Source organism: Anopheles cruzii, chromosome 3, assembly GCF_943734635.1.
Source record: "Anopheles cruzii chromosome 3, idAnoCruzAS_RS32_06, whole genome shotgun sequence".
NCBI lineage: Eukaryota > Metazoa > Arthropoda > Insecta > Diptera > Culicidae > Anopheles > Anopheles cruzii.
This window is the reverse complement of record NC_069145.1, coordinates 21,852,287-21,873,694: the sequence shown is the minus strand read 5'-3', so window position 1 is coordinate 21,873,694 and position 21,408 is coordinate 21,852,287. Positions and strand designations below refer to the sequence as shown.

The 21,408-nt window shown below is 50.2% G+C and overlaps 6 protein-coding genes across 7 annotated transcripts; 1 reads left to right on the top strand and 5 right to left on the bottom strand.

Annotated features, from left to right (window-relative positions):
• Positions 1-4,196: 4,196 nt before the first annotated feature.
• LOC128270052 (uncharacterized) lies at positions 4,197-7,080 on the bottom strand. The gene is made up of 3 exons (XM_053007454.1): positions 6,893-7,080; positions 6,113-6,844; positions 4,197-6,033 (listed from the first exon to the last, which is right to left on the bottom strand). Exons 1-3 carry the CDS (start codon positions 7,078-7,080, stop codon positions 4,197-4,199), a joined length of 2,757 nt encoding a protein of 918 aa, XP_052863414.1.
• Positions 7,081-7,839: 759 nt separating this feature from the next.
• On the bottom strand, positions 7,840-11,768 carry LOC128271781 (L-asparaginase-like). Its single transcript, XM_053009417.1, has 5 exons — positions 11,454-11,768; positions 9,957-10,356; positions 8,829-9,814; positions 8,578-8,763; positions 7,840-8,506 (listed from the first exon to the last, which is right to left on the bottom strand). Exons 2-5 carry the CDS (start codon positions 10,282-10,284, stop codon positions 7,919-7,921), a joined length of 2,088 nt encoding a protein of 695 aa, XP_052865377.1. The 5' UTR covers positions 10,285-10,356; positions 11,454-11,768; the 3' UTR covers positions 7,840-7,918.
• Positions 11,769-12,707: 939 nt separating this feature from the next.
• LOC128275552 (dolichyl-diphosphooligosaccharide--protein glycosyltransferase subunit STT3B) lies at positions 12,708-16,747 on the bottom strand. Of its 2 annotated transcripts, XM_053014097.1 has the most exons (5): positions 16,279-16,747; positions 14,825-15,983; positions 14,532-14,734; positions 13,994-14,464; positions 12,708-13,924 (listed from the first exon to the last, which is right to left on the bottom strand). In XM_053014097.1, the coding sequence occupies exons 1-5, from the start codon at positions 16,431-16,433 to the stop codon at positions 13,657-13,659; spliced, it is 2,256 nt and encodes a 751-aa protein (XP_052870057.1). In that variant the 5' UTR covers positions 16,434-16,747; the 3' UTR covers positions 12,708-13,656. The 2 variants fall into 2 exon arrangements, with proteins under 2 accessions (XP_052870057.1, XP_052870056.1); XM_053014096.1 differs by having other exon boundaries at positions 14,532-15,983.
• Positions 16,748-17,155: 408 nt separating this feature from the next.
• On the bottom strand, positions 17,156-18,733 carry LOC128273855 (DNA-directed RNA polymerase III subunit RPC3). The gene is made up of 2 exons (XM_053011911.1): positions 18,587-18,733; positions 17,156-18,526 (listed from the first exon to the last, which is right to left on the bottom strand). Exons 1-2 carry the CDS (start codon positions 18,731-18,733, stop codon positions 17,156-17,158), a joined length of 1,518 nt encoding a protein of 505 aa, XP_052867871.1.
• A 221-nt stretch (positions 18,734-18,954) lies between these two features.
• Positions 18,955-20,237, top strand: LOC128271984 (GDP-fucose transporter 1). Its single transcript, XM_053009687.1, has 2 exons — positions 18,955-19,121; positions 19,203-20,237. Exons 1-2 carry the CDS (start codon positions 19,048-19,050, stop codon positions 20,128-20,130), a joined length of 1,002 nt encoding a protein of 333 aa, XP_052865647.1. The 5' UTR covers positions 18,955-19,047; the 3' UTR covers positions 20,131-20,237.
• On the bottom strand, positions 20,132-21,408 carry LOC128271985 (TBC1 domain family member 7). The gene is made up of 4 exons (XM_053009688.1): positions 21,222-21,408; positions 20,944-21,128; positions 20,460-20,864; positions 20,132-20,383 (listed from the first exon to the last, which is right to left on the bottom strand). Exons 1-4 carry the CDS (start codon positions 21,406-21,408, stop codon positions 20,270-20,272), a joined length of 891 nt encoding a protein of 296 aa, XP_052865648.1. The 3' UTR covers positions 20,132-20,269.

The window sequence follows — 21,408 nt, the reverse complement described above, 5'->3', positions numbered from 1 at the left end:
CATCTTTTTTGGCAATTTCTGGACGAACTCGTTTCGGAACTGAAGAAAAGGGTTCACACCACTCCTTAGACTCTTGTTTTGATTCAGGATCATAGTGATAGACCCAAGTCTCATCCACAGTAATGATTCGATGTACAAAATCTACTTTATCCTATCGAAAACGCTTTAAATATTGTCAAGAACGATGCATTCGAATGCGTTTGTAGCAAATGCGGCACCCATTGTGCAAACAGCTTTCTCGAACCCAAAACTTCAGTCAAAATATTGGTTATACTGCTCAATAAGTTGGTTAGGTCTTGTACTTAATTTCTATCAGTGATTGGACGATTTTCGAAAACGATATCCTGTATTGTTTCACGATTTCCGATGTTGTGTCTGTTTTTTTACGTTTTTGACATGGATCGTCGTGATGGCTAGTACGACCATGTTTAAACTCAGAAAACCCCCTTTTAACCCGCCAATTAAAGGTGAAGAGTCCTTACACACTTTCAGTATTGGTTCATTATTTTCTTTTGCTTTTAAACCTTTTAAAAATAAAAATGAAATCACTGCACGATACTTGATTTTTTCCACTGTGGAAAATACGGTGACATGTCGATACTAAAAGGCTTGTAAAAAAAAACTAAGTGTCCGATTGAAATGAAACTTCACATACATTCATCTGAAGAGTGTACCAATATGACATAAAAAAATTAGACTCGTAGCAGTGCCCTATGGTATCGAACGTCAAAACTTAATGAACAACCTAGTACTTCACGCACGTGCACATGGCCAGCCAGAAGGGTGAGGTAGGCCACTTAATGGGCCGAAGAAAATAAGAGACAAGAAGGGGGGAACACAAACACAAAAGCCGGCCCATTGAACGGACGAGGAACGTCGGAAGTCGGCCCGAGTCTCCCGACCTGTCGGAGCGTTTAATGCGGAATTATGAGTGTCGTTACCGGCCCGATCAGGGGCCCCGCTGGGTGACAGACACCACGCACACCGCCGGCACTGTGCTTTCTTACTGGTTGACAATTTTCCTGGTTTTCCCCCCCGGGGGCTGGCTCCGGCGGAACACGTGTAACGCACTTTTTTTTGTCACACATTGCGCAAGCTTTGTGCCCAGCCGTGCCGTGACAATTGGTGAACAGTTTTCGCTTTTCCGCAAAACTCAGCGTCTTCCTTTCCCTTTCGCGTACGGAAATGGGAAGTGAGTTTTACGGGCCACGCAATCCGAATGTGAATCATTCGATAATTTAACGCGCTTTTATCGCACCCCGCGTGAGATTTAACCGATTTCGGCTGATATTATAGAGCGGTTGTTGAGGGTTTTGTATGTCACTTTTCCCTCGGCACACGACGTCCTGCTAATGGTCAGTTGGAAGTCATCCCACATCGAACCGTTTATGGCATACAATTTGTCCTGCCGAATCCTAAATTTCTGCTAAGCTTATCCTTCAAATGTAAACCTTTGAAGCGAATAGAATTACAACTCAATGGCTCCAGCAGCTTACAATTGTGATGTTGGACATCAATTTCTTCTTCTTCAACTCATTGAACGGTGGTACTTTAATGCAGATAAGTTTGTAATGGTTTTTGAACAATTTATACATTCGATAACAAACAACGTATATTATTTTTGGTATTTTTAAGCTCAGACGAAACAGAGCCGTGCTATCACCGACTCAATTTTTTTCGTTCAATTAGATGCATTGTCAGGATTCGAACTGACGTCTTTGGTTTGCTGACTTCAAACGTGGCCGTAGAGATACCGATGATGCAGAACGTTGTAGGCGTCCAAATGAGTCAGTAACCACAGAAAACTCAAAAATTTAAAAAATCCTTTTGAATGATCGGAAAGTGTAGCTGCGTCAGTTAGCTGATATCAAAAATCAAACTGGCAATGAATGTAACATGGATCCTCCACTTCACTCCGTAATCGAAACGATCGTCATCTGTGTCAAGAGAAACTGGTAAACTTCGTCCAAAGCATCCGAAAGCACAACGATCTGCCTCGGACAGGCCTCGGTATTTTGGGATGTGCGTGGTGTAATATTCGTCGACCATCTTATGAAGGGAAATACACAGTGAACAGTGAATATTATACAACTTTATTGGAGTTGTCTCATCAAGACAACGGATCATGTCTCAGGTCAATCAAAACAATGGCAAAACTACATCGATGGATTATCGAATGGCTCCCAAATGCACCGAAATCGCCAGATTTGGCTCCCAGCAACTACTGGCCTTTTGCAAACCGCAAGAAAATGCACACCGGTAAGAAGTATATTCACTCAATAACGGAAAAACCTTCCCCTACTGCGAGTGACACACCTCCTGGCATATTAAACTTCTCTTTCACGGTCACATCACTACACCAAAAATCGTCAAAATTTATTTGTCCATTACGTAACGCGTTTCATAGTTTAATGGAACATCCTACTAATAGCGGGCCTCTTGAGTTGCGTCATTTAATTGGCGGTTTTAATTGCACAAAAATGACACAATGGCACCAATACAAGAGTGTGTGCGGCATGTGCAGCTGCGTACAATTCACTCCGCTCCAGGGCCCCATTTCAAACGCCACATTAACCACAAACCAAAAAAAAAGTCAGCAGAGCATGTTTGGAAGTTCATTTACTATTCCGATGGAATCGAAATGGCACAAACAGTGAAAAATCAAAATGGCTGAAAGGCTAGTGCGTTCGTAAAATATTCTTCGTTGATGGAAAAGCGCATACCTTACAGAATATTCGAGACACGTTACAGCATTATGCCTGTAGCATAACACGATCATAATGGCGCGCGGTTACGTGATCTGCTGTGATCTCGATGTGCATTGTATCGCGCGCTCAATTGGAACCCCGATTTCGAAAGGCGCCACCGGCAAGTAGGGCGTGCACTCCGCCGACGAGTGCATACAAGGAAAACCTCAAGGAAGAGCCGGGTTCCGGGAGTAAATAATGTGGCTTTGTGGGGCAATGTATTGTCTGGTGGCAACCGTTTGCGCAATGTGCCAGTTTGCCAATTGCACTGGAACCGGTAGGACGATGCTGTTCGCGGTATCCATGCTGCCCGTGGTGATTCTGTTTGCCGAGCAGGCGCCCCGAGTGCTGTGCCGATCCGGTGGCAACGATGCAGCTGACACTGGCCACGTTTGGTCCCGGTCGTACGGAGTGAAGGCGAATGCGGACCAATTCTACACACTGGGCTACACGGAGCCGATCGGTCGACCGAGAGGGCGAACACCGAGGCGGTCTCGGCGCGAGAATCGGATTATTTCGTTCCAGACGAGGGACAGCGGCATTGAGGTAGGGTGCAGGGGTGCATTAGTGCAGTGTGGCCAATCTCGTGTCGGCGGACAACCAACGTCTCGTGTGTCTTCCCATTCCGGTAGGTGGAAATCAACTTCGCCATTCCTTTTATGACGATCCCGGTGCGGAAGACGATGAGTGGGCTGGTGGACTCGTTGGTCAAGGTAAACATACCGCGGGACAGTACCCACAATATGACGGGCAGCAGAAGGCGACGGGCTGACAGAGGCACAATGGCGGGCTCGGGATCTTCGGGGTCTTCGATAAGAAAGATCTTCTCAACGAAACTCTACTCGCCAGGGACCGCCGCTGCTGAACATCAACCTTGGTGCTGTGGCGATCGCCGGGGCGCTCACCGTCGGCAGTGCCCTGATCGGGGCTGCCGCTCGTGCCTTTTCCCATGGCAACGGTACCCGGCCCGCGTCCATGCCGGCGACGATGGAGCGACCCACGCTCCGCAAGCCTGAAAGCAGACATCAGGACGAGGGTAAGTGTATCGGTGTGACGAAACGTGACAACCGAACATCCGGTGCGTCCTCTGTTTCGTTTTGATGCGCTCTCCGGTGAGGTTCATGGGATCCGATAAATTTAGTTCTCTGACGCTCGGACCCATGGACGTGGGTACGTGCTAAAGCGGCCACTTCCTACGTTTGCTTGCGACAGATAATGCCAAAAACAGATTTGAGGACACACTGGTTCTTTTGGTTCGGTAGTAACGTGAATTTCTATTTTTGCCTTCCAACTCGTCACTCGGACACCGAAATGGTACAGAAAACTTACAAAATAGCGTAATCGGCGGTGGGACCGCCGGATACCGAACCGCCGGAAGGAAGTGGATCAAAACGAAACAGGAACTTTAAGTGCAGTGCCTGTGGGTTGCCGGCTGAGATATGTTTGTGTTTACGGCTTAGATGGTTTCCGCGGCGGAACCGGAACCTTCGGGGCGACTTTCGTCTTCACACCCTGTGCAATCTGGTCCTTCCTGGTGGCAGGTTGTGCTATGCTGGTTACGCTTTTTCGGGGTGGTGGTGGTGCAGTGCTAGGTTTTGCGCTACCCGTAAAGTAGACACTCTTACGAGCTGGTGTATTCGTCTTCCGGTCGGCTCCGGATTGGGTTCCGGGCTTACGCGAGCCTTCCCCAGCCTTTGTTGATTTGGTCGGCTCGGCTACGGTCTTAGATGAGCCTTCAGCAGGCTTCACTGGTTTGCCCGGCCCAGCGCCGGTCTTAGACGAGCTTTCCGCCGCCTTCGCTGGTTTGCTAATCTTCGTTCCCGCTGTGACCTTCGGGCCACCGGGATGGCCTGCAGCAGCAATTGGTTTGGGGATGTAGCTTCCAGGAGCGGCACCAGGCGTACTCCTGGCCCTAGCCTTTGTTTCACGTGGCACCACTCGTGGCTCGGTAACTTCGTAGTCACCTTGGCTGTACTGTGTCCCCGTCAGCACCACGTCCGGTTTGGTGACGTCAACCCGAATGATCGCAGACGGTGGAGTGAAATCAAAGTCAATCTCGCTTTCACTCTCGCTCGGCAAGTCGGCGACGGTTGTGTCCGCCGGCAGTCCCAGCCCTTTCGCCGCGAGGCGTATCTCATCGCCCAGCAACTTCTTTTCTCGCTCCGTGCGATGGTTACAATTTTCCAGCTGTTTGCATCCGCAGAGCGTTAGAGACTTCTGCTTCAGCGCATGGCGCAGCTTGTACAATTTGGTCAGACGAGGATCTTTGGACAGTTTAAATGTGATCGGCTTACACGGCAGCTGAGGTTTGCTGGCCGTTCGCAGTGCTTCCGAGTCCCGCAGAGGGTTCATCGTGATGCAGTATTCGCCGTGCTTTTTGATGACCTGCAGCGTCGGCTTCTGGCGACCTTTTTCGTCCCAACAGTCGCCGTCGGCCGGTGGCGGGCGGTTGCCGTGAAGAGGGCATCCCGTTTTCGTCGAAACAGGCACGATGTCCATCGGAAAGCACTTGAGAAAGTGTTGCATGAGCATCATGATCGGTTTGCGGACGGCACCAGGGCGCCACCCGGGCCGGTGCTTTCCGATGCCCAGGGTAGCGATATTCCACCGCCAGCCCATGTACGGTGGAACGAGTACCTCCTGTTTCATGCAGCCCTTATGACCGGCCACGATCCCAGACGGTCGCTTGCCAAACCGGTACGAATAGCGACTCCGGTTCTGTTCCCCAACCTTGCGCAGGAATTTGCTGTGGTGCTTGCGAATCTGAGCGGCGGTCAGTGGATGAGCTTTTGCCATGTCCGATGGATGGCTGTCTGGCGATTGGGCCGCATACGCTTTACGCAGCCGTGCCAACCGTTCGCTCTGTACAGTTGGTTCACGCACTTCCACCGAGTACCGTTTGCTCGATGTCCGAGTTCGCTGACGGTCCTTTAGCGGGGGTCGTCTTGTGACAGGACGCGCCGCTGAGCGCTGTTGTTCCAGAAGCTCCGAGTCGGAAGAGGCACCTTGTTTGCGCTGTTCGATTTCATTCGAACAATCCACACATCGTCCTTGGCGAAGGTGGCAGATGGGACAGGACTGTGAGGACGCCACCACCGTGACGGAGGCGGTGGAGTTCGATGCGCTTCTCTCCGCTGATGAAAGTGTCGCCTCTGTAGCCGCCCAATATTTAGATGGCCGCACGTGGTGACCACCTTCTGCGGCTTGAGACTTTTTGTGGCCACACTTCGGGCAGCGGCAGAAGTCCGGAAGCCAGTTCAGGCACGCGTTACAACGGTCGCAGTAACTGGAAATGAAACATGGACCCGATCAACCCGATCATTGTACTCTCTCTGTGTTTTTGGTTGATTAGCCAAGTATCCTACCGATTGGCGGTCGTTTGCTTCTTTTCGGATCGCTTGCAAAGTTCAGGGCGCACGCTGCTGTCCGGTTGACGACTACTTCGGCTCGATTGCCTGCCCATGGCGTCGGTCTCTTTCGCCCCACAAGTTGCCCCGGTTACACTTAGCCCACCGCAGATGTTACAACAACGCTCCCCGAGGTCATCGGATTCGTCGGGCGTGAAGGTGTCGCGCCTTCCGATTGTTTCGTCCAAAACGACCCCCCGAACCTTCTCTTTGATCCGAAGAATCGCTCGTTCGGTGCTACCCATCGCTTTGCTGTGCAGAATCCCTTCGACTAGCTCGTACTGAAGATCGAGTTCTTCCGTGGATCGCAGACCGTTACACGTCTCACATGTCAGTGCCTCCACTACAGTACTTCGCCGTGCGGTCCGTTCCGGCTTGCCTTGATCCGCCTGATCATTAATGACGTACATGATGCTCGTCTGGTCAACGGTGGGCTTATCGACGGAGAATTGTAAAATCACGCTTCCTACTCCGACAGGCCACAGTGTTTGCGGATCAACAAGGTTGAATTCTAGCTGCACAGCAACAGGGTCGAACTGATCCACTTCGTAGTTCCACAGCCTCAGAGTTCCAGTGCAACAGATCTTTTTTTCATCTCGCAGCACCAGCTTGATCGTGTTCCGGGTTAGAAATTCGATAAATTTTTCTCTACAATTCGCTCCACTCACGCTGAACAGAGTAAGGGCAAAGCTACATTAGAGGCCAGACAGATTGGACAAAATGATTAGTTGCACTTACCACACCACATTTCCCGGCCGTTCTTGGTTCAACGAATCGAGCGTACCCGAAGTTTCCACACACGAATCGCCGCATTGGACCGAAAGCGCGAAGATTTTACCGGGATTTTTCGTGTGTTCGTCACCTGGTTCGTTTAACTTCAAATAATTTAATACAAAAGTCAGCGTGCAGCACCGTGCGCGCGACATCTGGCCAGGGTGGGACTCTTCAATCGATTCGCTGCCGCTGGTCAACATACCGATCGCCGTTCGTCAAAGTACTTGCTTCCGAATTGAAACAAAATTGAAACCATCCACGAACCGGCGCAATGCTTACTACGTTTTTGTAAATGTGTTCACCTTGACGCTAACGCTCTGCTCTGCTCTGAACTGCCCATTTAGATAACGCCAAGAGTAGCGGGGAGCAAGAAAGCGCTGTCTGGGCGCTGCTCGGCTCACTAGATCGCGCCATGGGGCAGTACGACTTCGATACGGTAGCTTGCCTCCAACGGACCGTCTGCTGGTACGTGCGAGAAGCAGTCGTCGCCGTCGGGGAAGGCACACCCAGCTCGTTCGACATCGTAATCGAAGGACTGTCACGGGCCGATTGGATCCGTGGAACGTTCACGGGCGGTACCAGGTTACAGGAAGCGCTGGAAGCCGGTCGGGAAGCTGCGACGAGCTGCCAAGAGTCGTTTGCCAGCTGCTCGGTCCGAAGCTTCATCGACAACGTGATGCAGATGGCGAGAACAGGAACGCTGTAGGTATTTTTCATACCCTGAACCGTGTTTGGGGGTTAGATGCTAGACTAGGGGTTAGTGTTCGCAATCGGGTAAGGTTCATCACGTTAGGCGTAGGCTATGTGTCTCGTTACAAAAAGCAAATAAAGCCGAAAACCCTATCTTGGGGCCCTGGGGAAACTTATAAATCGCTGGAAGCTAAACTTTATTAATAATCGTGACTTCCTGTTCGATCGATTAAATGTTTTATTACGCCAATTATCATAAATCGTTTACAGTCTGCTAACTCCCGCCAACCGTCATCACTCTCAGTCGAAAGAATCCACCGTGTCCGGGCGTTTGTCCGGTTCGAATGACAGCTCATCGCCTCGGCGACCCTGGTGCGCATTCAGCACCTCCACCACCGGTTCGGCCTGTACTTTCGTGGCGTAGTCGAGCGGCGTAAGGCCCAGATAATCTTTTGCATTCACATCGGCGTAGTTTTTCAACAGATACCGCACAATCTCCACGTTCCCGTACATGGCGGCCACATGCAACGCGGTCCGGCCCGTCGTGTCTTCCTGCGAGAGATCGGCACCGGCGAGACGATACGATTCCAGGCGCGGCAGAAGGTTGCGGGCCGCCGCCGCACACAGACTATCGCCGATACCACGGATCGAGCCGGTCAGATGGGCGCCGCACTTGATCAGCAATCGGATCGCTTGGTGGTGATCGTTCATTATCGCATCCGCGAGCGGTGTCCGATCGTACCGATCGCGTATGTGTACCGCCGCACCGTTCTGCAACAGGTACTGCACCATTTCGATGTTACCCTCGCAGCAAGCCACGTGCAGCGCCGTTCGACGATCGTAGTTCTCTGCGGACATGTTCGCCCCGTACCCTTGCAGGTTCGTCAGCTGTGGAGCACAAGCAGGAGCATACCAGATCAGATTAAGCTACAATACAATATAGGGCACCTCTGCCATACCTTCGTCAGATCTCCCGCTAAGACTGCCGTATTGACCATGGCCGGAAAGAGCGATGACTTGAGCTGGCCCAGTTCTTTCGTCGACGTGAGATGTAGCGTTCGGGCAACGGCATCGATCAGATCGTACTCCTGCATATCCGGTGCCTTTTCACACGTCAACTCCCCCCGCAGATTGTTCTTCATCATCTGGAAAGCGACAAATCGAACGGTCCATTAGAAGCAAACAGCCCCACAGGAGCCTTCCGGTTTACCTTCTTTTTCGTTTCCCAGTCCCACTCTTGTTTGCTGAGCACGTACGATAGCTTGGCCAGCGCGGCCTCCGGTGTCATGTCATACCCAGGCACCACACCGGTCTCCTGCACCTGCCGGCCCGTTTCGTACAGATCGCACACCGAACCCTCGCTGCACTGGGTACAGTTTACTATCAGGACCTCGCGATCGTTCGCCTCCTTCAGCGCCTGGATCAGGTCCAGCCGGTTGGAGGGAAAGTTGCCGGCCCCGTACGACTGCAGCACCACGCCCCGCATGGGCGCCCGCAGGAACGCGTTCACCGTCGCGACCGAGATGCTCGGAAATAGTCGCAACAGCCCGACGTTCTCGTCCATCTGCAGGTGCACCGTAAACTTGTCGACCGTGCACGGGCGAAAGATGCCCCGGTAGTCCACCTCCACGTTGATGCCCATCTTCGCCAGTGGTGCGGCGTTCGGCGAGTTAAACGCATCAAGCGACTCGCTGCTCACCTTGATCGTCCGGTTGCCCCGGAACAGCCGGCTGTTGAAGAACACGCACACCTCCGGTATGACGTAGTTGCCGGCCAGGATGAGGGCGGACATGAAGTTGTCCTTGCCGTCGGTGCGTGTCTCGAAAATCGGTATCTGCGAGCCGGTGATGATGATCGTTTTGCCCAGGTTCTCGAACATGAACGAGAGGGCCGACGCCGTGTAGGACAGCGTATCCGTGCCGTGCAGGATAACGAAGCCGTCAAAAAACTCGTACGATTGCCGAATGTCCGTAGCGATGCGCACCCAGTCGGTGATGGTCATGTTGGACGAGTCCAGCAGCGGTTCGTACTCGGATATCTGGAACAATATCCGGCGATGCTGACCCTCCACATACGGTAACACCAGTGGAGCCATGTTCTTCGCAGCCCCGTACCGCTTCGTTGCGTAAACGTCGTCGTGCATGTTTGGGTATTGGCGAATTTTACGCACAAACTCGTACGGCCGCGGTTCCAGTGCTGGAGGAAACGAACAGAATCCAACGATTAGAGGATGGCATCAAACTCACGGATTTTGTTATGGTCCCTTTCATCGGATAGCACCTCCCGGTGGTCCCGGACGGACCCACCCCCTTAACGCGTTATGCTAATTGAAACGTACCGTTCTTCTCATTTCGCATCATGCCGATCGTGCCGCCGGTGTAGATGACGAGCACCCGGGCTTCCGGCGCCTCGGAAGGTAGCTTGCCGTAGCTCGAATTGCGTCTCATGGAGAGTTTGCTCAGGTCGAGGCTTCCGTTCGGATTTACGTCAGCCAGCTGCTTGCGCTTCCAGGGCGAAGCACAATACTCGGACGCTAATGGCGCGTTGTGTACCCCGTTCTTTAGGCTCCCGTTCACCGATGTCAGGTCGATTGAGACCGGACCTACATCGTCCTCGCTGTCCGGAGAGGGGTCTGGTGTCCGGGACTGTTGATCCGCCTGCTCCATGTTTAACGGCGTGTGTAATTTGCGACCAAATTTATTTGTACGTGAATCAGTGTGATCAGCTGCCCCTCTTTACTGTGGAATTGAGAACACATAGATTAACACCGGTTTCATAATTTGCTCATCTGATTCTCGTTCACGGTGCATTGGAACTGAAGCATTCACACATTGACCAGCTATAATATGTCCCCTTTTTTCCTTAGAATTCCAGTAAATACACACAGGAGAAAAAAAGCTGTTTGTGTTGTGTGTGAAAAACAAACAACAACAAGAAGATGATGAACATTCTAAATCCTCAGAGTCAACCCCACGAGATGATGAAACCCGAATTAGAATTGGATGGAGGCCAACAGCACGTGCTACTTCCGCAAGATAAGCGTTGACTGCGTACATACGAAATGCCGCGGCGCACTTCGGAGAGCCACAAAATATACTTGTACATATATTTTCGAATTTGTTTTGCCTGAGAGAGTGTTCATAGAGTATTCAAGGAAGTGTGTTCAATTTCTCGAACAACTCGTGAGCCACTGCCACTGAGGTTTGCAAGGAATAAACATCGGCCCGTGGCGTTTGCTCAACTTTCGCTACGGCGTCGTAAGTGAAGGGTGTTCAATTACGTGACGACCTTGCCAGGGTCGCCACGCTTTGTTGGCGGTCACGCCAATATTTTCCCTTTTTTGCACGCAGGCAGCCTTCGTCGCACCTTACTTCTGTGGATCGAACACGCAGCACCGAGTTACGCCGAGACTTTGAGGCTACCCTAAAGAGCTACCACACGACACCGGACACAAACTGTTTGTGTGCAACGCCTGCACTGTCCGAACTCACCCGGCTAACTGAGTACGAATAAGCTCTTCAGCAAACTATTCTTGCTATGCAGCAAGCAACAGCGAGCCCATTATATGCTCGGTCTTATGCTTATGCGCACGCAGCGGGGCAACATAATGACCAAGCATTCGCCGGCGGCAGACGCCAGAACGCTGCCTCGCTCAAGCACGAGGAAGTGAGCACGTGCCGGAGAGGAACGAAAATGGGTCAACCTCAAAACATATGAGACGGTCTCACAATTTCTTGAGAGGTCTGTTTGCTGTGTCTCGCGAACTTCAAGTATTACATCACCAACATTGCTAAGACCGGAAAGTTACTATCATCAGTTTGATTATCGTATTTACCTTCAGCGTATAGTTTCGTTACTTCAACACTTTCACATTTCTGTAACCATACGGCCGAGCAACGTTTTTGATGCACCGCACCCACGGAATGAATTATCGATGGGAATTTTTAATCAATGCAATAGACGCACGTGTCGTTCGGTTCCGCGACGCCGCTGGATATTGCTTTCTCCTGCCGATTGCGCGCTACAATCGCTCGATAAAGGCGTCAGAAGCCTCTTCAATTCCTCGTGCCACCACGAGTTCCATGCACAAACGACCACGGACTGGAGTTAAACACGAACGAAATAACTAACAAAAAAAAATTGATTTCCCGCCAACCTGTACGCTGTGAGCGCACTTTCCCGACTGAAGCAAACCGGTGATCGGGTTGGTCAATTTGAAGAATCAGCAGTATCACCGCGTCGGGCGTCCTACGTCCGCCCGCAGAGGTGGACACGCACCGCTCGGCTGCGTACGACACTGTGTCAATAGGATAGGCAAACACTAGACCCGAAACCCGGCGTTCCCTCTGCGCCTCGTCGCGGTACATGACAAATTGCTAAACGAGCTTGGGAGGCACACAGCGATAAGGTATCGCCGCACGTTGCCCGCTCCAGTTAGCACGTTGTCGCAAAATGATCGTCATTTTCCCGATTGTCGGTCCGCAAATGCCTTAGAACCGCTGCCAGGACGACAAGAGCGAGCAGTTAAAAATGTTGTTAGGCGGAAATGTTGTTTACCAATAGTTGCTGCCCACGGCTACAAAAATTGTGGCCATTTCACACCTTCCGCCCGCCATCAGTTGTCCTCCATGGCCTGTCCGAGTACGACTGACGATCCTTGGGAAGAATGAACGGCGAAGAAAAAGTAGAGGGGATTTCCCGTGCTTCGCCAAGTTCCCCGGTGCGGTGAAAGGACGCCGTTGCAATCAGGTTTTGCAGTGTGTGTGAGTTGTTTTGAACATTATTGGAGAATCGCGAGGATCGATTCTAACCATTTTAAAGGCTTTCGAAGAGTTTTCAAATTTGTTACGAATCTTTTCTGCAGAACCAGACACGAACAAATTGGTGTTCTTAATGTTTGAGTAGACAAACGATGCTATACTGTAAATTAAGCTATGCCTACAAGCCCATTTGTGCTTAACATTATCAGGTCTTTTTCAAAAACCCATCGATAGATTAATGCTTATATTGTGTTAAGCAAAGTTCGATCAACAGTGAAATTTTTCGCATTGTGATAAATCACATTAAAAACGTATAATCAATGCCATTTTCAGTGTTTTTATTTTTGTCTTAAGTTTTGTTCAGTTGTGTTTGGCGGTTGGAGCCTATTTATCGCTTTTTCCTACTTTTTCCCCATTAGTCGCGCTCTGTTGCCGATGCCTCGGTTTTCTGATGAGCAAATACATTTGTCATAGTTTGCGCACGATCGAACGGTTTTGGCCTGCTCTATCCGATTCCACATTACACAACGCATCGGATCACGTCTCCATGGTAACGTTCGTTCTAATTGGCAGGTGACACGAAATCAAACAAAGCTCCGATGATTTTGCTTCGTAAACAGTTCGAACTTAGAATGGGAAAGAAGCGGTCTGTAACTTGTTCTTTGTTTTGCATTGCAACAGGCCACGTAACATTTTATACTTTTCCACAAAAAGGAAACGAAACACACACACAAGACCGTGAAGACGAGATAGGTGCCTGTGAGAGGAGGAAAAGAAATCTACATCTAACCAGTGCATACACTCTTTGAACGACCAAACGCCGTTCCGTGCCGCCAATTGGAATAGAAAACAGGACTTAACCTCATTCACTCGTCACAAAATGTAAAGAAGATGACGAAATGGCCGAGATGCAAAATGCCATCCATATTCTAGTGACGCGGTCATAACGTTAGTTTAGGTTTTCCTTTGCCCAGCAGCACTTTGTTTCTTTCGTATTTGCTGCTTTACGACTACCTTCAACTACTGCTACACGCTTGTGCGAGTAGCAAATGCGCTTAAATGAGGAGAAAAAATAAACATAATTCCATTTGCTTACAGCGTTTAGCGTTCCCACCGATCGATCGATGAGATTTTAGCCTTTCTTCTCACAATTTGTTCGGAAGCCAACCTAAAAAAACGCTTCCGCAAACACACAATCCAACGCTCCCGACGGTGCTAACTCGGCAAAGAGGAAGCATTTATCTTCGGCCTTCACTGTCCCGAGCTACGGCGGACGATTTACTTATTACGTTTGCCCTTTACCACCACCGGACGGTTCTTGATCATGCCTTTCCTTCGTTTGGTCGTTTTGCGCGAAACAAACTCGCCGGCCGGTAGGACGCGTTCATCCGGCTTCAGGGCGGGTCTGTTAAACTCGTGCGGTTTCTTCACCCGATAGATGCGCACCAGCCAGTGCTCGCTAGTGTACGCTTCTTCGAGGTACGTTAGGTCGAAATCTTTGTTACCGATCACCGCATTCCGGGTGCGATCATATCCGGCTGGGCCTCTGTAAAGGAAATGGAAGAGTGCCATAAGCACCGCGTTCTTCGTATTCCACCCAGCTCGGTTCACCTACCTGTAGTCCAGTTTTAGCTCACCAAATTTGTAGTAACTCAATTTGTACATCAGGCAGTTTAGCAGAGCCGGGGCGCCCTCCGAATCAATACGGAACTCACCGCGATCTGTGAAGTAATCGCTCTCGCGTATGTCCTTGGGATGTTCACCTTCAGCGATTCGCACCATCCACAGGAACTTGTTAATATCATCGCCCGAATAGCCGATCACACCACCGAAAATCACCAGCACGTAGTCCACGTCGAGCGAGGTCATGATTTCGTACGCTTTGTCCTCCGGCGATGACATTGCCTTACCGACCAGCGCGATGTGACTATTGTTCCAAGTATTGTTGTCCACGAGCGTTGTTCGATTCGCCATACCCGCTATCTGATAGCCATAGTCCCACCAGGACATGACACGGGCATCCGGTGCCGTATTCTGCCACAGCCAATAGTACGCTTCGCGGAAGTCGTCCAGAATATTTCGCGTGCTAGATCAAAAGGAAGCGCGAATTTACGTTAAATAAATTTGCATATCGACCCATCTGTTACACTTACCCATCGTTACTGTTGTAGAAAGCCAACACAATCGAGGGGCTACTGTACGCGTTCGAGGTAACCCAAGTGCAGTGGACTGCAAACATCATCAGGAGCATCAGAATGGCCACAATTACCATGTTTTTAACGTTTGAGCTCAGCCCTGTGTTTTGTTCGCTGTGTGTACCGTGCGAAGAAAGGTCGTGCTTTGGTCGGTGCTTCATCTTGCCCGCTTTATCGTACATTTGCTTTTTCTCCACCGCACCGTCCTGCTCCGGTTCGCCGTCCGCCCCACCGGCACCGCCATCCTTCACGCCAGGCGCATTATCTTCCTTGAGGAACACCTCCAGCAATCCGGAGAATGCTACACCCGCAAGAATGCACACGACGGGCGTGAGGGTAAGCATCAGCCGCACCATAACGCCAGCAAAGTACACCGCGCTGATAGCGTACAGCACGACGAACACCCGCTCATCGTTGATCTTCTTGATGCAGTACCAAAGGCCGACGGGGAACGTGCACACCAGGATGTGCAGATCGAAAAAGAACGAAAACCACGTCGTCGGCTGGTGCTCCGAAACTGACGCAATGATGGGAATGTGAATCTTCGCGTAACCCGTATCCCACAGCGAGTAGAACCGACCGCTCCACGGCGCGATTACGCCGAGCATCGTCAGCAGAACGACGCCCGCAAACACGACACCAGCCGCCAGCAAACCGCCGATCAGGAAAAGGCGCTTAAACTCCTGCTTCGACAGCACCGTCTGCACGTGGCGCAGAACGGCCACAGCGAACAGAAGCAGGAAAACGCCCGACGCAGCCATATGCTCGCTGGTGCGGATCGGCTGGAAGCCAACGAACGGGATCTGCATCGACAGGATCAGCCCAAGGATGTAGAACGTTGTGTACGAGGTGAAAAGGCGTGGCGAATAGCGGCCCATAATCAGCAGCACGAACACGTGCAGCGGAATGAGATTGATGATGAACACGTAGCCACCCCAGGCCGACACCATGTAGAAGTAGGAAAGGGCAGCACAGGCGGCCCAGTAGACGCTTCCCGTCTTCACCGACTTTACCCACAAGTAGTAGGTGAATTGGAGGGCGAAGATCGCTATTCCCTCGTTATCGTACGAGCCCGCGACCGAGCGACTAATGTAACCGGGCACGATCGCGATGAAGCTGGCAGCGAACAGACCCGCTCCGGCCGACCACAGTTCCTTCGTGAGCAGGTACGTCGAGATGGCGGTCAGACCGCTGAAGATTGGTGCCAGAAACACGCAGATATCGCGGATGTGGACCGGAATGTTGAGGGCGTGCAGCAGCCAGTGTATGCCACCGGAAGTGATCATCAGCCCCGGGTAGACGGTTCCACCGACGATACGACCGAGCGGGTACCAGGCCGACTCGTCGAACCAATTGAGAAACTTGTAGAACCCATGCTCGACCATGTGGGCCGTGGCGCGATAATTGAACCTGTGGGTGGGCAGAAAGAAGGGGGTCGATTGATAAGAAAAGAAGACATCGAAAAAGGTGGCAAAAGGAAAGTGCAAGGTGTATGCAAATTCAGTTCATACAACTACAAACATCAGCAGAAACGAGACTTGATAAGCCAGAGTGGCGCGGAGTGGCCGCCACGTACGAAATGAAAACAAATTCGGACACGTAATCGATCTTACGAGCTGGAACCATCAATCTGAGGGTTACCAACCACCTGGTCCCACTGCTTCCATCAGCGAGAACCGATAATGCTGTGACGCCTCCCACTTACCAAGGATCAAACTCATGGATAATGCTCTCGAAGCGAATGACGGCAAATAACCGGCTGGAGAAGCCGCACAGCCAGGCGAGCAACAGAACTGCGAACGTTATCAGGCTCGAGTAGCCGGCCGTCTTACGGAGTGTGCTCTTCGTGGAACGGTTCATGTTTGGTCGCTCGTTGCCGGCGTCTGCTTTTCGCCGAGCCTTTGTGGCACTGTTTAAGCCTCTCAAGGAATAATCCGCTAAATTAAGGTGCCGTTCGCGTCACAGGATCAGTGCGAACACGCACAACGCACGCACGCACACTGGCCGTCGGGGCGAAAAAACACGGAGAATGTGGGATGCCGAACGGAACGGAACGAGGCTGGGAAGTGTATTTTATCGTTTCCAAACGCCGCGTTGCTTCCTTTTCCTCGAGTTGGACAAATTAGCTTCGCCTGGTGGGTGCCGTTACAGAAACATTTTGCCACCACCGTGAAAAACACGGTTCGCACCAAACACCGGGAACAAACTGTAATTCCACCAAGAGTAAGCCAACAGTCCGTGGGCCACAGCAGTTGTGACACGTATTGGAGTTGTGACAGTTACGGCGATGAGTGCAGCTGTCAGGTGAGAGTTTTAGCTTCTCATTTCGGCTCACCGGTCAGAGGCGTAGGCAGTACAGGGGAACGGTATTTCAAAATAGTTAAATAAACTTATGAAAATTATCACAAGTTTCTTTAACATGAAGCGAAAATCAAGGTAATTTTACATTCAAAGCAAGTAGATATAATAAGAAGGCAGTATGAAAATTTGACATCTAGATTTCATCCATGTGTTACGTTGTTGCAACCGTAAAGGTCGAATCCGTTGAATCGTTTGAATCCGTTCGACGTAACAGTTCTGTTTTATTTCATTTGATATTCTTGATTCAATTTCAGTATGAAAATCGTTTCATCGATCCCGATTTCCGCACTGTACAGGCTCTTGACACGCAGCTTAACCTTCTTCAATATTTCCTGCTCCGGCGGGGTGAGCGTTTCGAGAATTTCATTAATGTACGCCTCCGACTCTCCGCGTTCCTTCATCGTTTCCACGATGCTGTCCAGACGCTGACTTTTTTCGATCAATCGCTTGTTAACCGCCTTGTCGTGTGTTGAGCGAGTGATGGAATTGTACAGCGCTTTGTAGCATATCTCCAGCAGCATGGCCACTATCTGTCCCTGATTGACGTAGAACAGAAAGAACGATTTAGGTGCTCCCGCGTTTCCTCCACCCGGTTTGCGAAACGTCTGTATCTGCAGAAAGTTTTCCTCGAGCAGTTTGTATGTGAGTTGTTTGGCCTCTTTTGCCGGCACCATCGCCTCTTTCTGTATATCTTCCTGCTCGATGTAGCGCTTCATACGAATGACACGGAAAATGCGGGCCGCTTTTGATCCGTACTTTTCCATGATTATGTTTTCGATACACGCCCACGTTAGCTGTTGGAAAATTTTCTTCACATTCACCGTATACTGGCCACCACCTTTGTGGTCGAACCGGGAAACGTACTCGTTCGATTCCATGACAGAGATGTACTGGTCCAGGAAGCGCATCATCTCTACGTTTTTCGATTGTTTTTCACACCTCTGCCGCAGATTTACCAGCCCGATCGGATTGGAAACCGCTTCCCACGGTTTGGTCCGCTGGTACATCACTTCCAGCAGGTGTTTCATGCACTCACTGGCATTCGCGTCGATCAACCGTTCAACCGCATTCGTCATAACGCTGTCGCGAAAGTCGAGATGAAACTGTTCCACGTTCACCAGCCAGTTGATGCCCTCGTCCGGCACTTTGGTAGTTTTCCGTTCGTGTAGATCGTTCAGCTCCCGCAACTCCAACTGAGGCATGGCGAATAGGTTGGCGTCGTCGTAGGCCAACTCTGTCAGCTCACCGTCGCGGGGCTTCAAATCGGGGGCACGAATGATGTACCGTTCGCTCACGAGGGTGCCAAATTTTTCACGCAGCACCGACACGGTGTTACGCCCTGTGGCGTCAATATTCGCCAGGGATTTCAGTATGATGTACGATGCCGTTTGCGATCCCGAACGGAGCAATTCCTCCAACAACGCTGCCGATTCGTGACCAAACTTCGTTTGTATCAAATGCACGTAACGTGGGTAGCGAAGTATCATGAGAACGCGGTCGTGATCCAGTTGATACTCATATCCGGTTTGGGCAGCGTTCAGACGAAAAGTGACCAATCCGAACTTCAAGAGGATTGCCAGCGATTTGCATACCTAAAATTATGTTCTTCTTTAGAGCGAAAAATGTATGACAAACAATTGTAGCTTTCATACCTCCGATTTTGTCAGTCCGGTTGAGCGTACGATTTGCGACAAAGGTTTCGCGATCGACGCAAACAGATTGTCGCCCACGATTCGCACCAGCTCACCAAAATGCTGTTCGATAATGCGGGAACAAAGTTTTCCCAGCTGAATGGACATTATGCTGCGAAAACTGTGGTCGTAGTAATTCCGTAAACACGTTGTCAACAAGAAACATGGTTTGTTTACATTCCCAGCCGGCGAATCTGACAGCAGGGTTGGGCCACAATGATGGAGTTCATTATTTGACAGCATCGCCAATCGCGAAAAGAAATAACGTAAACAAACTTTATGATCCTTTAAGGAAGTTGCAACGCCTTATCGGAACACCGGTTAAACAATCGATCGATAAGGGTGATTCAGAGAGTTTGCGTGTGGCAATGAGTGTGGATGTTCAGTAAATATAGTTTTTCAACACAGTGAGACTATCAGCGATGTATCAACCACTGGAAAAAGAAAATTTATGCACCAAATATATCCGAATTGCTTCAGTTGTGACGGCTTATTGGTAGGTAGAAAATGCGACCGGTGTCGGATACTTTGTCACGCGATCAACTGAGTTGCCCAAAGTAACTATTTTTCGTTTCAGGATCATCTCAATCCTAACAGTATTCGTGAACAAAGCACTATTAAGTGGGCTCAAGCTTGATGCACCGCTGTTTGTAACCTGGTTCCAGGTGCTCACATCGTCAACGATATGTTTTACCATGAGCATGCTAAGCAAGCAATATCCTCGTCTGGTATCTTTCCCCGAAGGAAACCCCTTCGATCGGAACACCTTCCGCAAGGTGCTTCCACTTTCGATACTGTTCACGATGATGATAGCGACCAACAACATTTGTCTCAAGCATGTTGGAGTCGCATTCTACTACGTTGGCCGCTCGCTGACGACCGTTTTCAACGTGATACTTACGTTCGTTTTACTCGGTCAGAAAACGAGCTGCAAGGCGACCCTGTGCTGTGTGCTGATCATCGTCGGCTTCTGGCTCGGTGTGGATCAGGAAAGTCTGACGGAATCCTTCTCGCTGATTGGAACGGTGTTCGGTGTGCTGGGCTCCTTGAGTTTATCGCTTTACTCGATCTACACCAAACGCACGCTGCAACATGTAAATCAGGAAGTTTGGCTGCTAAGTTACTACAACAACGTGTATTCCGCGGCCCTGTTTGTCCCGCTGATGATTCTCAACGGGGAAGTGCAGGAAGTGCTCAACTTTGAACACCTCTTTGCACCCTGGTTCTGGGGTGTGATGACCGTCGGTGGAGTGTGCGGATTCGCCATCGGGTTCGTAACTACGCTGCAGATTAAAGTTACGTCCCCGTTGACACACAACATATCCGGAACGGCGAAAGCGTGCGCTCAGACGGTCATTGCTACGACCTGGTACAATGACACGAAGTCGTTCCTGTGGTGGACCTCGAACGCGGTGGTTCTGCTCGGTTCGGCGTTTTACACCCGCGTTAAGCAGCTGGAAATGACCCAGACGCACCAGGAGCAAATGAGCAGCCAGAAGGTATGAATAACATTTCATTGCGTGTATTTTATTGCTTACATAAAAGTACGAGTTTTTCAAACAAAACAAGCTGGACTTAAAAATAAAAACATTAACATTGTGTTCTTTTGTTTCGCTGGAAATCTTGGTGTATCGGATCCTTGCTTCAGCTCACAGATTTCAACTTTGACTGGGGAATAAACTCATGGCCTTTGTTTTGTTGCCACAGCTCGATCGCTGCATTAACGATCACATCAGCGGTGTCTTGCTCGTTCTTTATCTGTTGAGTAAATTGAAAATTAAGTACTGCCGGGCAATGGTTGTGCGAGATGTTTCCCGGCCTATTGCTCACTTACACTTTCAATCAACTTCAAGAGTGCGTCTAGTTCGGTGCAGCGTGTCACTCGCCACCGAAGAATCCGCAACGTTTCGATCATCACGTAAACTACAATCTTAATCGCTCCGCCACAGATCTTATCCCACACACGTATCAGGGCCGGTTCCGAGAGCACACCGGCAAAGAACGATCGGTACCAGTCGGCCAGTGGCAGGGTAGTTAGCATATCACATGATTTCAGGTGTTTGTACAGTGTACTGTCCTCCTTTTCGAGTGTTGTGTAGGTAAGGTCCGACAATTTGCCCATTTCCAAGGCCACTTCCTCTGAGTAGTCGTACAGACTCTTAGCCATCCAGTACGTTTCGATATCATTGTCGAAAATTTTTAACAGCACCTTGGTAATGTTGCAGAAATGGCTTTCTTGCTGTAAGGGTGTTTGATTGTTTTCGATAAGTTTTTTACGCATTCGACCGATCCCTAAGGGAGCCTAAGCCCACACTCACAGTGATGTCGCGGCCCAGCGTAAGTTGCCTTTTCTCCATTAGCCACATTGCGTAAAATACCCTTGCCGTTGGAGTATTTTCATCCACGATCCGCATCGTTGTTAGTGCTTTCAACAAATCATTGTACACCGCATTACGTTGCTCCATGACGTATTCGCGAGATTTATCGTAAACGGGTGTTACGCCTGAAAGAGACACAGGATTTGGCATACAAAGTCAAACACGACCGGAATTCGGCTTTGCTAGAAACATTTTCAGTGAAGGAGCCTAATGCTTACCGAGCAGCGAATTCCATAACACTGTCCGATGTATGTTGGGGACAGTAAAGCGTATGCAAAACTGTGTCAACTTGTTCAAGTTCAAGGGTTTCTCCTTCAGCAATATCTCAAGCGATTTTCGTTCCTCAACACCGCGGCAGCCCACTTTTTCGTAATAAGTTGAGCGAAAATTACGTTCGTCTGCCAT

What these genes read in the sequence shown, in the direction of transcription:
- LOC128270052 (XM_053007454.1), bottom strand. Translation starts at nt 7,080, where the DNA reads ATGTCGCGCGCACGGTGCTGCACGCTGACTTTTGTATTAAATTATTTG. An exon ending in CGGCCGGGAAATGTGGTGTG is followed by an intron (nt 6,845 to 6,892) that starts GTAAGTGCAACT and finishes CCTCTAATGTAG; the next exon opens with CTTTGCCCTTACTCTGTTCA. An exon ending in AAGCAAACGACCGCCAATCG is followed by an intron (nt 6,034 to 6,112) that starts GTAGGATACTTG and finishes TTTCATTTCCAG; the next exon opens with TTACTGCGACCGTTGTAACG.
- LOC128271781 (XM_053009417.1), bottom strand. Translation starts at nt 10,284, where the DNA reads ATGGAGCAGGCGGATCAACAGTCCCGGACACCAGACCCCTCTCCGGAC. An exon ending in ACTGGGAAACGAAAAAGAAG is followed by an intron (nt 8,764 to 8,828) that starts GTAAACCGGAAG and finishes GTCGCTTTCCAG; the next exon opens with ATGATGAAGAACAATCTGCG. An exon ending in TAGCGGGAGATCTGACGAAG is followed by an intron (nt 8,507 to 8,577) that starts GTATGGCAGAGG and finishes TGTGCTCCACAG; the next exon opens with CTGACGAACCTGCAAGGGTA.
- LOC128275552 (XM_053014096.1), bottom strand. Translation starts at nt 16,433, where the DNA reads ATGAACCGTTCCACGAAGAGCACACTCCGTAAGACGGCCGGCTACTCG. An exon ending in ATCCATGAGTTTGATCCTTG is followed by an intron (nt 15,984 to 16,278) that starts GTAAGTGGGAGG and finishes GCCCACCCACAG; the next exon opens with GTTCAATTATCGCGCCACGG. An exon ending in GAGCTAAAACTGGACTACAG is followed by an intron (nt 13,925 to 13,993) that starts GTAGGTGAACCG and finishes TTTCCTTTACAG; the next exon opens with AGGCCCAGCCGGATATGATC.
- LOC128273855 (XM_053011911.1), bottom strand. Translation starts at nt 18,733, where the DNA reads ATGTCCATTCAGCTGGGAAAACTTTGTTCCCGCATTATCGAACAGCAT. An exon ending in CCGGACTGACAAAATCGGAG is followed by an intron (nt 18,527 to 18,586) that starts GTATGAAAGCTA and finishes ACATAATTTTAG; the next exon opens with GTATGCAAATCGCTGGCAAT.
- LOC128271984 (XM_053009687.1), top strand. Translation starts at nt 19,048, where the DNA reads ATGTATCAACCACTGGAAAAAGAAAATTTATGCACCAAATATATCCGA. An exon ending in TCAGTTGTGACGGCTTATTG is followed by an intron (nt 19,122 to 19,202) that starts GTAGGTAGAAAA and finishes TTTTCGTTTCAG; the next exon opens with GATCATCTCAATCCTAACAG.
- LOC128271985 (XM_053009688.1), bottom strand. Translation starts at nt 21,408, where the DNA reads ATGGCAGACGAACGTAATTTTCGCTCAACTTATTACGAAAAAGTGGGC. An exon ending in CGCTGGGCCGCGACATCACT is followed by an intron (nt 20,865 to 20,943) that starts GTGAGTGTGGGC and finishes ACACCCTTACAG; the next exon opens with CAAGAAAGCCATTTCTGCAA. An exon ending in TCTTGAAGTTGATTGAAAGT is followed by an intron (nt 20,384 to 20,459) that starts GTAAGTGAGCAA and finishes TTTACTCAACAG; the next exon opens with ATAAAGAACGAGCAAGACAC.